A 13,694-nucleotide genomic window follows, 5' to 3' on the forward strand; every position below is an offset into this window, starting at 1 on the left:
TGCAGAGCTGCAAATTCTGGAGAGGTGCCGGATGAGTCGCGTGGCAAAGTGGGCCAAGGAGCCACAAGCAATGAGCTGCCATCTCTTAACGAATCCCCGCGCTGGGGTCTCGCACTACCAGCAGGCGACGCTTTCCCTCAGTTACAGCTCAGCCGGGCACCCGCACCGCCACTCCAGCTCCTGGCAGACCGCGCCCTCACTAGCCTAGTCACCCTTCCCCACCCAAGAGCGGCCTAGGTGTACGTGGCTCTGGCCTCTGCGCAGGCTCCACACGGACGGGCGGGGCAAGGCGGGGCGGCCCGCAGGGGGCGTGGCCTGCCACGCAGCCGCCCGGAGCCACGCCCCCCGGCCCTGGGCGGTAGTGCGCGTTCCCGAGCGAGCGGCGCGCTCCTCGCGTCTTCCCTCCCGAGACCTCGAACGCGCGCAGCCGCCCACCCCGCCGCTGCCGTCGCCCCTCCGAAGGCCAGCGGCGCCATGTCTTCGCCTCCAGAAGGAAAGCTGGAGACCAAAGCCGGACACCCGCCCGCCGGTACTGACTGCTTTGCACTTTGTCTCGGGGCGCCGGTTGGGGGCGGGGCAGCATCGGGGTCCCCTGGCCCTGTACCTGTGCGACGCGCAGGCGCGCAGGTGAGCGGGGCGCGGGACACGTAGCCACCTCGGGAGTCGCCGCGAGTGCCCGCACTAAGCCCTGATGTACAACTCAAAACTCGAACGTAGGCAGTTTCTGTAAGGTTGCACAGATGTTTGGGGGAGCCCCCAACAATTAAAAGGCAGTGTTGTACCATGATTAATAGCGGGCTGACAGCATTTCACACTGACAGACAAAAGGAGCGGAAATAATGCTGATCATTAATCACCCGGCATGACTTCCTTTACTCATTTTCTTTTCGCATCCTGCCCTCTCTGGAAAGTGGCTAAAACAGTGTTTTTAAAGCAAACGCTCAACTTCTAAGCTACGGCCGTTAAGTCCAGTGAAGAGCCACCTTTCTTGGGAAATGGCAAGGAACCTTTGTGTGCCTTGAGCAGCCGCCTCCACTCAGTTCCTGTTTGTTCCTCCCTGGCGGCCACGCTGAAAGAGTTGGCATTTCTACTGCCCTTTCAGGTGGCAGCGATGCCCGTGGAAGGCCGCGGGTCCCAGCAGCCAAGTCTCCGTAAAGCTCCTCCAGGTCTTGCTTGACTGCACATGCTGGTGGAATAAAACCAGGGCTTCTTGCAGCAAACCTTAGAGGACTGTGTATGGTGGGAACACATCTGTGTCATCTTTCTGTAGTAAAAACTGACGTTCTTTAGCTGCTGGCCCCACTGGAGGACAGGAGTTACGTTACAGGGGAAGGAGAGGAAAGGTCCTTCAAATAGGCTGCATTCCAAAACCTGTTCACCATGACAGCACTTCTCAACTAACCTCACTAGGGTAGGAGTTAGAAAAGAGTCCCACTATGGTGGAAACAGCTATGGCAGCCTTTGGTGTTTGGTGTGGGATACCATGATAGCGTATGTAAGGCACTGGGTCCTCACTTGTAACAAAGCAAAGCAACCCTTGGAAAGATTTCCTTTAAGATCCTGGTTCCTGCCCCTAACCAAATCTATCTGCAATTGGTAGCGGCTTGCAAAGGAAAAAAATCTTTCATTCTCCAGTGGAGTCTCCTTGAGTATGTTAAACCACACATCAGGGTAGGTAGGCCCTGTGCCTTCTAGGTAGATGGCCAATGCAAAAAGAACTCTGGTATTTTTCTAGACTTCCTGTCTCGTGTTGCTTTGGGTATTTTTTTGTTTTATTAGTCTATTGTTTGTATATTTTGGTTTCTGATTTTGTGGGTTTGTGGAGTGTGTGTGTGTGTGTGTGTGTGTGTTTCTTTGTTGTTTAAAAAGAGAAAAAACATGAAGTACAGTGAGTAGGGAAGTGGGAGGACTTGGGGGAAAGGAAAAGTATAGTCAGACTATGCTATGTGAAAAAAAATTCCTTTAAAAAAGGGCAAACAAAACAAAGCCAAAAACAAAAACATTTCCTTTAAGGAAAACCTTGGCATTAAAGGACTGGTGTTGAGTGTGCCTGCCTGTAGCCCTGCACTGCTTGGTGTGGCCCACAGTCAGGGCACCCGCAGAGACCATGGTCTGATGCTATTGGTTGTCCCAAGGTGAGTTCCTTAGTGTGTGCTGTTTGAGACATTGTCTCAATATAGCAGTAATTCAATTCCATGTAGATACTATCCATATGGACATCTGAGGATCAGAGGAAGAAAAGCACACATGGGAGAAATTTCACTTGAGAGGTCAGATTTTCTTTGGTTTAAAAAGAGGCTTTTGAATTAGAAGTGAAATGCCATGTTTGTGCCTATAGCGAGAACCACCTTGTCTGAGTCTGTGTAGCAGTGAACCTGGGCTCCAGGTTTAGAGTTTTGAGGCACACCATTGCACTTCTCTGAGACTCTGGGTCTCCTCACCTGAAATTAGAGGCTGGACCAGATGGTCTTTCTCTGGGCTAGCTACTAGTGAGGCTTTGGGGCTCTTGCTCCATTGCCTGTGTTTTTCCTCTAGTTAATTAAACAGATTAAAGTCAGGTGATCTTAAGGCAAGCCCTTTAGCTTATCTAACCCAAAAGTCCAGCAGGTGTGTAGCTGTCAGTGTCACATGCCACATGTCCCAAGGCCAGCTGAAGACTTGTGAGCCCAGAGGGAAGGTGGGAAGGTGCCACAACCAGAAGGCTGTGGTTCTCAGCAGGGTCCCAAGTGAGCGTGTTTCTTCCTATCCACAGAAGATCCTGGGCACAGCCTTTGTGGCAGGAAGGCCACCATGTGCTGTTTTTGTCTGGCATGACCAGGGAGCAGTGGTTGCTACAGAATAACTATTTTTAGAAAGAAGAAAGGGCCACCCACTAGTAAAGAATGGTAAAGGACTGCGAAGAACACAGTTTATAAGTCAAAAATGACTGCCTTAAACACTTTGGGAATGCTTTCGTTAACTGCTTAAATTGTGTAACACACTTGTGCTTAAATCTTTCATTGGAAATAATAAAATTCTCTTACCATGACTCTTTTGCTGTCCTCTCTTGTCTTTTCTCTTTAATGACCCCCTAATCCCTACAGTGCCCCCATCTTCCTCATTGCATCTACCTCCTACTGTCTCCTACTCTGCTCCTGGCTTCCAGGTTTACTAACATCATTTTGGGGTGGGGAGGAGGAAGAGGTGGTGACTGGCATAGCGCCTGTAACACAGTGGACACTCAGTAAATAACTTCAGGAAAATTTCTTCAGGACATGCCCCCACCTCACTCCCTAAGAGCATGCCTGCGGCCTTCCTGTCTCTCTCATTCGCACAGGCAGCTGAAAGGTGGAGATTCAGCATGGAGGAAACAGTAACTAAAGTCTGGATAGTGCTACCACATACCAGCATTACATAAGTGCACTGTTCATTACCATGGCCCATGGTCAAGATACTGTGGGCAGTGCCACTTAAATCATTGGCAGGGCTACTTGGGGTGACGTGTTAACCTCCAAGAGCTAACTATTGGGGACTGGCCTGCCCTGAACCTCAGCAGCCCTACAGTATTCACCGATGCCACACCCAAGCTGCAAGATTTATTGGGGTGGTCCTCAAAAGGAGACTGGATGGACTGTGCTGCCCAGAGACCTTCCTGCGATAGACGGCACTTCACTGTACGGTGCACACATCTCCCTAGAAGCCAGCCAGTTCGTCCTGACGGTAGCCCACCCTGATATTCATTTCGCTGCTCTTACTGAGGGAGCAGAATATTAAGAAGCTGCTTTCAGTTCTATGAGCAGCCATGGCCTTCCCAGCAGCCCAGTCCTCACGTGAACTGGATGAAGATTTGCTTGGCAAATACATGTTTCAGACTGATAGCCCCACCACAAGCACCCATTTCCCAGGGGAGCCAAAACTGTAAGTTAAGGCTCATAATGTGATCCCATTGAGTGTTGCCGATTTTAGTTAGGGTTCCCCCAAAAGTTGTTCTTTCATCCCCGCTGCAGAGCCAAGGCAAATGAAAAGATAAACGTGACTGTTCATGTCAAGCACAGCGGGAAATAGACCAGTTGCTATTTTCAGCAACACAGATAATTCACCTCTATTACATTAATCATTCAGATATGGCTTTGGAATACGTTAAAGCCTGGGAATGATAATTGACCCTGATAATCTTTCTTTTTGGATTATCCAATGGTGTTCTGTTGCTAGAAATGGAAAGTGAATCTCCCTTTCATTGTGTTGAGCATCCTGCATATATGTAAGCTGCTTCCCATGTTTAGCTAGTGAACCCAGCCATTGACCACAGCTTGAAGGGAGCAAGAGCCCTCTGCTTTCACACCCAGCATGCCAAGGGGCAGAAGACCCTTTAGTGGCTGGTTTCTCTTAGCTTCCATCAGGCTTGACCTAGTATTTCTAATATAGTTATAGATGCTACCTCTGCTCTTTGACATCACTGTCTATCTTCCTCTTCGGGAAACCTTCTGAGTTTGTCCTCTTTTTTTCAGCCAATGTCCTATGTCCTGAGATGGGTTGGTGGCTGTCTGCCATTCCTACCTACATCAGACATCTTTCATTTACATAGGGAATAGTCACTTTTGTAAAACAGTCTTGTTAGGTATAACAAATGAGCTGGAGAAATTGAACTTTCCTTTTCTCCTGTTGAACCGGCAGTGAGCAGCGTAGTCTCAGACACTCCCTAACCCAGGATGCTGCCTGAGAGGATGAGTGTGAGTAGACATATCAGGTCTCTGGCGCAGCCCATGAGAGACTGTGTTAGTGTCGCTGTGTTAGTGTCACTGGCTACTACAGGTAATTGCAGTAAACTTAGTGGTTCCAAAGCCATTATGACCTGAAAGTCACTAGACAAATGATCACATTTATTTAAAGTCAAGTGGGAGGTAGTGCTCTTTGCTCTTTTTAGTTATGCCACTTTGCTTTTTTATTTGTTTCAGTCGATGCAAAATAATTCAGTTCTTTCTTCTGGCACAATCTGGAAAAGTCCAAAATAGGTATCGCAATGCTAAAGTCACAGTGAGAGCAGGGAGGCTCTGGGGGCTCTGGGGAGAGCCTTCTTTCTGGACCTTCTCATGTTAAGTTTGCCCACATGCCTCTTCCTCCATTTTCAGTGCCAGCAATGACTACCTATGTCTGCCCCCATACTCACTGTTACCTGACTCTTCAATGTTTTCTTCTTTTTTCACATTTGAAGACCTTTCTGATTACATGGTCCACTAGGGTAATCAAGAGTAATCTTAAATTCAGATGATTACCATTCTGATTCCATCTGCAACCTTAATTCTCCTTACCATAGAACACAGTTGTAAGCTCTGGGGGGTGGGGATATTATCCTGACCCCAGTTACTTTTCTCTGTTCTCTTGGCTGTGACCCAGATAAATTGCCTTGACCCAGTTGCAGCAGAGTCCAGAGTCCAGCATCAGCCAACACCAGCCCCCGCCTCTGGGATTTCCAATAACAGCTTTCTCCCCAGTACCTCCTGGCAGCGTTTCCTGCCTCCTCGTTCCAGGCTTTTTTTCGGACTCACAGGGCTGCTGTGAGGCTGCAGTCAGACATGGTGGTGTGGAAGACAGATACAGCCTTCCTAGATCACACCGTCTCTTAACCTCGTGTCCGCACCTCAGCAGCCCGAGGTGCAGGGTCAGAACATCAGGGAGGGCTCACAATGTTAGCCGATACCACACAGGTTGTTTTCTTGTGTTCTCTCCAGCAAAACTTCATCCCTTAAAAGTAGATTAAGCCTCCTTTTTTTTTTTTTTGATGAGTGATCATTTATTGAGAGTTATTATAAGAGCTCTATATCTATATGTATTAGATACATATACATAATACATATTCTATATGTATTAGAAGTAGTTGCTTGAACTGTAGGATTTTGATATACAATTATATTCATTTAAATAAATGTGATAAATTACACACAATCTTCTATAATGTAATAATAATACATAGAACAAAAAAGGGGATTTCAATTTTTTTTCTAAGTATATTTACTTGCTAGCAAGAACATGAATTTCTCATAGATTTGTTGATGTTCTAATACACTTAAAACAAATGCACTGACACTATTTTTCTCAAAAATCTAATTTTTTTCAAAATAATTTTCATCAACCTTTTAATTTATGAGGTTTTTTTTTTTTTAAACAAAATCTTCCTTTTAGATAAAATTTCAACAGCTCTTCTCAAGAAAACAGAGGCAGCAGCCCTTGCATAGCACACATCCAGGTTTTGGAGATGCCGGTGTGCGTTATTAACAGCTGTCTCCACACAGCTGTACCAGCACCTGCAGGAACACCTTTCTTTCCCCGCTCCACCACCCTGCTACAGGTTTCTCCAGCCTCCTGCTGAGCCTTAGCAGTAGCTGCCAGTAGCTGCCAGTGAGTCCCTCTTAGCGCTCCATACTTGAAACAGCTGAGGGGAGCTTGGACCAGGGATGGCAGGTAATCACTGGCCCCCTCCATTTGCTTCCAGAGCCAGTCTCACAAAGGAGGGCTTCCTCTACCCACTTTCTATTTGGAAAGGAAGTTATTCCACTGATTGCCTTTACCTCTAACTCTCTTCCTTTGTATAGGTGATCTAATGATCAGGACCTGTTCATAGTGTGTCTCCATGCCTGCTTGGAAGGGTTCCCAGCAATTAAGGATGTAGGTATCTAGATCTGTCTGGCCCAGCTGTGCTTCTTGCAGGCTGTGCCCCTGGGGGGAAACTAGCCTGACCCTTCTTGCTCAGGCCCTATCACAGGGTGACTAAAGAATGATAATGGCTCAGTGAGGGCAGTGCCTAGAACATCATGACAATAAAAAATAAATAAAAATGTTAAAAATTAAAAAAAAAAAAAAAGCAGAAGTGGCAGAATTACCCAGGACCTGGGAGTCTCCGGAAGCTTCCTTACCTAGTGGTGGTATCATGATGAAGATCCGATGATTGTCAACAATCACAGGTCAGTACCACAGTGGTCTCCTTTCCTGTGGGTTCTGTTACCTCCACAGTGAGGAGATGTTCAGCACACAAAGGATTTGAGTATGTGAGACCTTTCTGAGGTCTGACTTCTCATTTTCATCCCCTGCTTGGTAGAGTGGAGCATATCTTGTATGCCAGACTCTCCAGAGATGCTTCAGGAGCTAATTCAATTATCCTCCGATGTCCCTGGAAGGGAAGAACATTGTCACTCTTTCTTCACAGATAGAGGGCCCTGAGGACACGCATGTGCATTCATACGCATAAGTGTGGGGAGAGCTGGGGTTTGAACCTGAAGGCCCAGGATCCATGCCTTAACCTCAGCAGCTACTTAGGCTAAAAGGAATCTGTCACTATTTAAATGTGAATCTTTCATTTCAGTAATACACACACACACACACACACAAGGAAATCTTGAATCTTCCTTTTCGAGTGTCTAAAAAAAAAAAAAAAAAAAAAAAAAACCAACAACCTAGATTTGCAAATGATTCTACAGATTTCTAGTTTTCAAACAGAATTCTAGATAAGCTGATAGAATCATTGCAACATGCTGTCATAACTTCTGACATTATTGCAAACTAAAATGAATCTGCCTCAGCTTTGAGTTATTATTAACATTGCCACTTTGCATTGCTGCATTAATCACAAACATACTGAGATGGATTAATGAAGTTAATTGTTTTTAGAAACTGAATTAAATGCAAGTGCTAATGCTAGGTAACTGAGCTCCGGCACCTTGTGCTTCTGCAGGGGAGTGGACAGGCTGTTCCAGGAGAGCCTCCAGAGATGTGGTCATTTCAGATGTCACCTTGACATTCATTAACAGTTCTCTTTGTCCTCGTGGTATAGCCTGTTTCACCTGTAGTCAGTTTGTGGAACACATCACATCTGTGAACTGTCACATTTGAAATGTTCCAAAGACATCACTTAATCAATGATCATTTCTTTGCCACTGCTACTGTATCAGAATGCCACAGTTGGGCAATTCCTGCAAGAGGCATTTTTTTCTTGTGGTTCTGGAGGCTGGAGGTTCATGATCAAGGTGTTGACAGGCCTGCTTTCTCTCTCCCTCCCTTTCCTTCCCTTCCTGTCCACCCCCTAAATCTGACACATTCCCTCATATGACTTTTTCTCTATGCATGTGCACCCCAATGCACAAGTTCAGTTGTATTAGAATCACCTTCAGTTTTAACTTATCTCTTTAATAATTTGATGTCAAATACCTTCACAATCTTCAAGCTGTGGCTATTAACACTTCACTGTATTATTTGGTGACCATATGTATCTGATGCCAAATACAGTCACGTACTTCAGGCTATTAACACTTCACCATATGTATTTGGTGATGTAACAGCACCTTTCATCAGTTTCTGGTGGGCATGGGCAGGAGGAAGGAAGTAGATTTTGAAAACCATTCATGAGCCAGTTTTAGACTCATCATTTTGTCAAAAACATCCATTATTCTCCAATAGAAAACTATCTTAACATACCACAGAAAATATTTCAAGTGGGGCTGGAAGGCTTAGATTAAATTTTGCCTACAAATGGTGGCTCTTTTGTGCTCATTAGTTTACTCAGTCTGAACTCAAGGTGAGGGAAATCCCTAAGTAGCAATAACAATAACAATGAAGACCTTAGTGTGGGTGTGGGACCCCAGGCCACCTCATGAAGCTGGAGGCTTAGAAGTCAGATCCTGTGGGGAGGGGCTTGTCCAGCAGCGCTGCAGTAAGATGGCAAGAAGCTGAGTTTGTCAGCCCAGGCTCCAAATGGGAATACAAGTGTGAGACTTTGTAAGCATGGGGATGCTTTCAGTGGGAGTTAGGTTGAAATATACTTTAGATGCATATACTTTCCAGTCTATGACAGAGTACCTTCCAGAAGCAACTTGAAGGAGGAAAGATGAATTTCGGCTAACAGTCTCGGTCTCTGGAAACCAAGGAGTTGTGCCACAGTTCATGGTGACTGGAGGGTGTGGTGAAGGCTTCTCATTTCTTGGTAGATCAAGAAGTGGTGTGCAGGACTGGAATCAGAGTGAGTTATAACCTTCAGTGTCACCCCCACCTCCTTGAGCTGTTTTTCTCCATCAGCCTCGTGTCTCAAAGGTCCACTGTTGCTAAGCAGAGCCACCAACTGGAGGCCAGGGGTCCAAACATAGCCCAGTGGGACATGCCACATTCAAACCATGACACCTGTGGTCCTTCCCATGCTAAGAAATCCATCTGAAGGATGACAGAACCTGAATGAAACAGCTGTGGCCTCTCTGCAGAGATACCGTCTGCACCAGAACCCTGTAAGGTCCTAATAAACCCAGGGAAAACAGCACAGTATCCACAGCCTCCCAGCCCAGGAACAAGATCAGAAGACAGCCAGGCAGCAAGAACAGACATACAAAGGCCTCAGATGGCAAAAGAGCTGGGCTGGCAACTGTAAGCCAGGTGCACCTGAAACAAATACATGATTAGCAATGAGGAGAGAGTAAGTCCCCGACAAATACAGATTTGGTGACATGGAGACAACGCTAAGTAAGCTCTCTAAAGAGAAATAAAGTTACTAAAAATCAGTTGTTGAGATAAAAGGTAGATTTCTGAGGGCACTCCTAAACAGAATCTAATTTTCTTTCCAAAGTAACATGGCATCACCGCATTAAAGGGTTAGATACTGATGTTGATGTTTTAGTTTCAACCCCAGGCTGGCAGGCACACTAGGTAAGCACAGCCTCTAATCTACTGGTCCATTCTTCTGCCTTCTTTGGACAGCTCTTTTGCCTGCTGGCCATGAAAAGCCAGAGTCCTTGTCTTTTCCAACCTAAGGCTGCTCATGTTTCCCAGGGAAATCAGTAGTACAAACCTGAGAAAACCTTCACCTGTTCTTCTCTGTCAATCATCACTGTAAACTTGCCTGTTCCTTGTGACCCAGGAAGATCCATCTAGCCGACTACTGCACTTCATGAGATACAGGCTGTGTCGTGGTAGAGGAGTAGACAGCTATCCTCAGGAGGAAGAGAGGGGCTCTGTGGGTGCAACAGAAAATAACATGCTGGGGCACCTCTGTCCTTATTTAGATAGGTCTCTGTTTCAGGAGGTTCACCATCTCAGAGCTATGTGCTGGCAAATACTGGTGATGGGAAATAATTATATTCTAAAGGAAACAAGAAAACAGTTTAGCCTGGGCCAAGTTGGCATAACTGTGTCTAGGGAACACAGATTTAGATGACTGACTAAAGTTAGATGACATAACTCCTGACAAAGGTAACAAGCCATTGTAGCCACAGTCAGCAGATGGGTGCATTGCTGGGAGTGTCACGTAGGTGGTGTCCACGTGGGAAATCCTTCCTGTAGGTTTCAGACCTTACCTCATGCTTAGCTTTAGGTCTGGAGGAAGTTGCCAGTCTGCTGAGCTTAGGAGAGCGTTCTGAAAGTTATCAAAGTCTTGAGAACATTAGATCAGATACAGAGACTGAAAGTCAGTGGTTGTTAGTGACTGAACATAACCAAGATAATTTTAACTCTCAGCCTACAAGACTCCATCTGGGCAGCATCACAGAGCTCACTCAACCCAGGCGTCATTGGGCATTCTAAAGGGTCTTGAGACATTTCAGCTCTTTCAAGGAGCTTCAGCTCCACACCACAGTGTAAGGCTGCATGAGTGCAGGCAACACTTGCAAACCATGTTGTGGCACACTGCTACTAAAAAAAAAATGATACCCAGGATTATTGGGGGACCTGCTGTCAGATACATTTGGGGAGACTCCATGCTCCATTCCACCAAAAAGCTTCTTGATGTAGCACGGAGAAGGCTTATAGAATCTCTCTTAGACCCATTAGGGGCTGGGGAGATGGCCAAGTTAGTATCATGCTTGCTTCAAAAGCCTGGGAATCTGAGTTCAGGTTCCTGGCATTCACATAAAAGGTAATTGGTGTCTATAATCCCAGTGCTAGGGAGAGGACATAGATAAATTCTTAGAACCCACCTGTCTCAGAAAAACAGGTGGAGAAACGAAAGACCCATTGGTCCACCTCTGGCCTTCACACTTGCACACTTGGTTCTGTGTACCTGGCATTACCCACACTCATTTGTCCCATCCTTGAATCTCCATATCCAACCCCTCCTCTTTATAAAACAGAGTAGTCACATCAGCCCGTAAGTCAGTGGTCAGATAGCAAAGAGATCCCACTTCACACCGACTGTCATATAATTAAAAGTAACAAGTATGGGTGCATGTGTAGACGTTGGAGGTCTCATCCTGGTGAACGCCTGGTGGTTTCTCTAGGTTACACAGAGTTCCTGTGGGACCCAACTATCCCATTCCTATATACAGATCCAAGGAAATGAACACACAGACACAGAAAATTACTTGAGTGTTATCCAGAGCTGCAGTGCTCATAATGGCTCAAACTGCCAACAGCTTCAATACCCATCACCTGGCGAGTAGGTAAAGCAAAATGTGGTATAGCAGAGGAGAATATTTGGTATTAAGAAGGAATGGAGCCCTAATAAATGGGGTAACATGGGTGAATCTTGAAAATATGGAAAAGAGCCAGTGACCAAATTCTGTGTGTTTTATGATTTCTTCTCCACCCTAGATATCCAGAGTAGAAAGTCTGACTCATGGTCACCAAGTGCCAAGAAGGGATGGAGAGGGAAGACTGTTTTTGGGTATTGGTTTTCTGCATGGGGTGATGAAAAGCAGTCATAGCATTGATTGCACTGCTCTGAATATATTCAGGTGGTGTTAGACAGTCTAAACAGGTGAACTCTGCTTTGCATGAAGTGTTTCTGTAAAACTGAATTTAAAAAAATTAATATCCACCACCAGCAGCATTTGTAGATCAGTTTGGAAAGGATTGCTCTGAACGGCTTTGTGGCCCCTGGCTGGGCTCTGAGACTGGCCCAGTTGTCAGTCATTCTTGAAAAGAACCCATCTGGGGCTGGAGAGAGCACCAGCTGTTCTTCCAAAGATCCTGAGTTCAATTCCCAGCACCCACATGGTGGCTCAAAACCATCTATAAGATATAATGTCTTCTTCTGTTGTATAGGTATACATGCAGGCAGAATACTGTATAAATAAGAAAAGGAAGGAAGGAAGGAAGGAAGGAAGGAAGGAAGGAAGGAAGGAAGGAAGGAAGGAAGGAAGAAAGGAAGAAAGAACCCATCTGGAGCTGGGAAAACTGCCATTTCAGCCCAGCGCTGATTCTGAAAGCCTGAAGACTTGAGTTCAGATTGCTGGCACCCACCTAAAAGCTGGGCAAGCTTCATGTCTGTAATCAGTGCTGGGGAGGCAGAGATAGACAGATTCCCAGTACTTCCTGGGCAGCCATGGCTGTGTCACTGCCATCCAAACCACTGATGTTTGAAGAAATAAGATCACCAGTGTTAAGCGGCCCATGTTATGGCTATATGACATACAGACTCTGATCTAGTAGCCACGTTATTATGTGGCTTATGTTCTGCTCACACTGCTGTTCGTAGAAAGTACTTGAGAGGTGATCAGAAGGGAACGCTGGAGCCTTGGGGAGTTTCTAAGACGCAAGAGAGCACTGAAGGCTGCATCATGTTCAGTCTCCTCTACGTCACACCTCAGTCCCCTCATTAATGAATGTCGCTGTTCTTGGGGTCCATTCAACACTGTGACCTCCCATCAGCCGCACCCAATCCACAGGCAGGCAGATGCACCTTCACCCTGGTCACCCCTGCCTCTGTTTTTATTTCAGTGAAAGCTGGTGGGATGCGGATTGTGCAGAAACACCCACATACCGGAGATGGAAAGGAAGAGAAAGACAAGGATGAGCAGGAATGGGAAAGCACCAGGTGAGACTCTCGCAGACCGGGCAGATGACCACTTGGTTAACTATTAATGTCTGTTCCGTGTTTCCAGTAACTCCTGGGCTTCCAGCCCTGTGCTGTGTGTCTTCTTTTCCTATCAGAGGCAGGGTTCTGCGCTGGCGGGAGGGAGACAGTGCCTGAAGTTGTCCCTCAGCCTGCCTGCCCATGCACCCTGTCCTCTGGTTTGGTCACGGATGCTGAGCTTAGGAACTGAGCAGGAGCATAGCCTAACCCTGCCGCACTTCACCCTGGTGGGGCACAGCTTCCACCTCCCCTGGCAGGTCACAGTGCTGGAATGGAGGGACTAGATTCTTGTGCCTGATGGACCTTTGTGCTCAAGTCTCTGCCCAGTCCAGAGACGTGTGTACTGCCCATCTGTGCTCAAGAGCTCTCACTGGGGCTGCAGACTGAAGCCCCCTGGAAACTGGATGTGTCCTCCAGTGACATCTCTGCCACAGCCCTCCTGGACTCTGGTTACCCCTCTCTGTTTACTACCCGTTTTCCTTGAAGTTTCTCATCTCAAAGTTTGGTTCATTGTAAGTAGCCCTGGCAAAGCATGGTCACTATAGACACAACTGTGAATACGTCCATGTGGAAGAACAAAGAAATAAAGTTCTCTGCTCAGAACTTGGCTGCAGGCGGTGTCTCTGCCATAGCAAGAAGGAAAGGGGGGTGGCATATATGTCTCTGCCATAGCAAGAAGGTGAAAGGAGGCATGGAAGAGATGAGCCCTTCTTTCTGTGATCCGTCCTCTAGCTTTTGAGGGATGGACAGTTATCTCTGTGTGTAGAAGCAAAGACAAGCCAATCTGTTACATTTCTCTCTGACTCTCCTAAGAGATGAAGGACAACAGCTATAGGAGGTGAGAAGGTTAAGTAAAGAAGGCAGTGAGAGAAAGATTGGGTGTGCCTGCCTT

General features: G+C 46.5%; 1 protein-coding gene across 1 annotated transcript in view; it reads left to right on the forward strand.

Annotated features, from left to right (window-relative positions):
• Positions 1–337: 337 nt before the first annotated feature.
• Positions 338–13,694, forward strand: part of Dap (death associated protein) — a 57,915-nt gene continuing 44,558 nt past the window's right edge. The window contains exons 1-2 of the mRNA XM_055619023.1: positions 338–529; positions 12,667–12,763. Coding sequence (XP_055474998.1) covers positions 475–529; positions 12,667–12,763 — 152 coding nt within the window. The 5' untranslated portion in view covers positions 338–474. The remainder of the gene's footprint in view (positions 530–12,666; positions 12,764–13,694) is intronic.

Source organism: Psammomys obesus, unplaced genomic scaffold (genome assembly GCF_907164565.1).
Source record: "Psammomys obesus unplaced genomic scaffold, mPsaObe1.curated_primary_1811, whole genome shotgun sequence".
In the NCBI taxonomy this organism is placed as follows: Eukaryota; Metazoa; Chordata; class Mammalia; order Rodentia; family Muridae; genus Psammomys; species Psammomys obesus.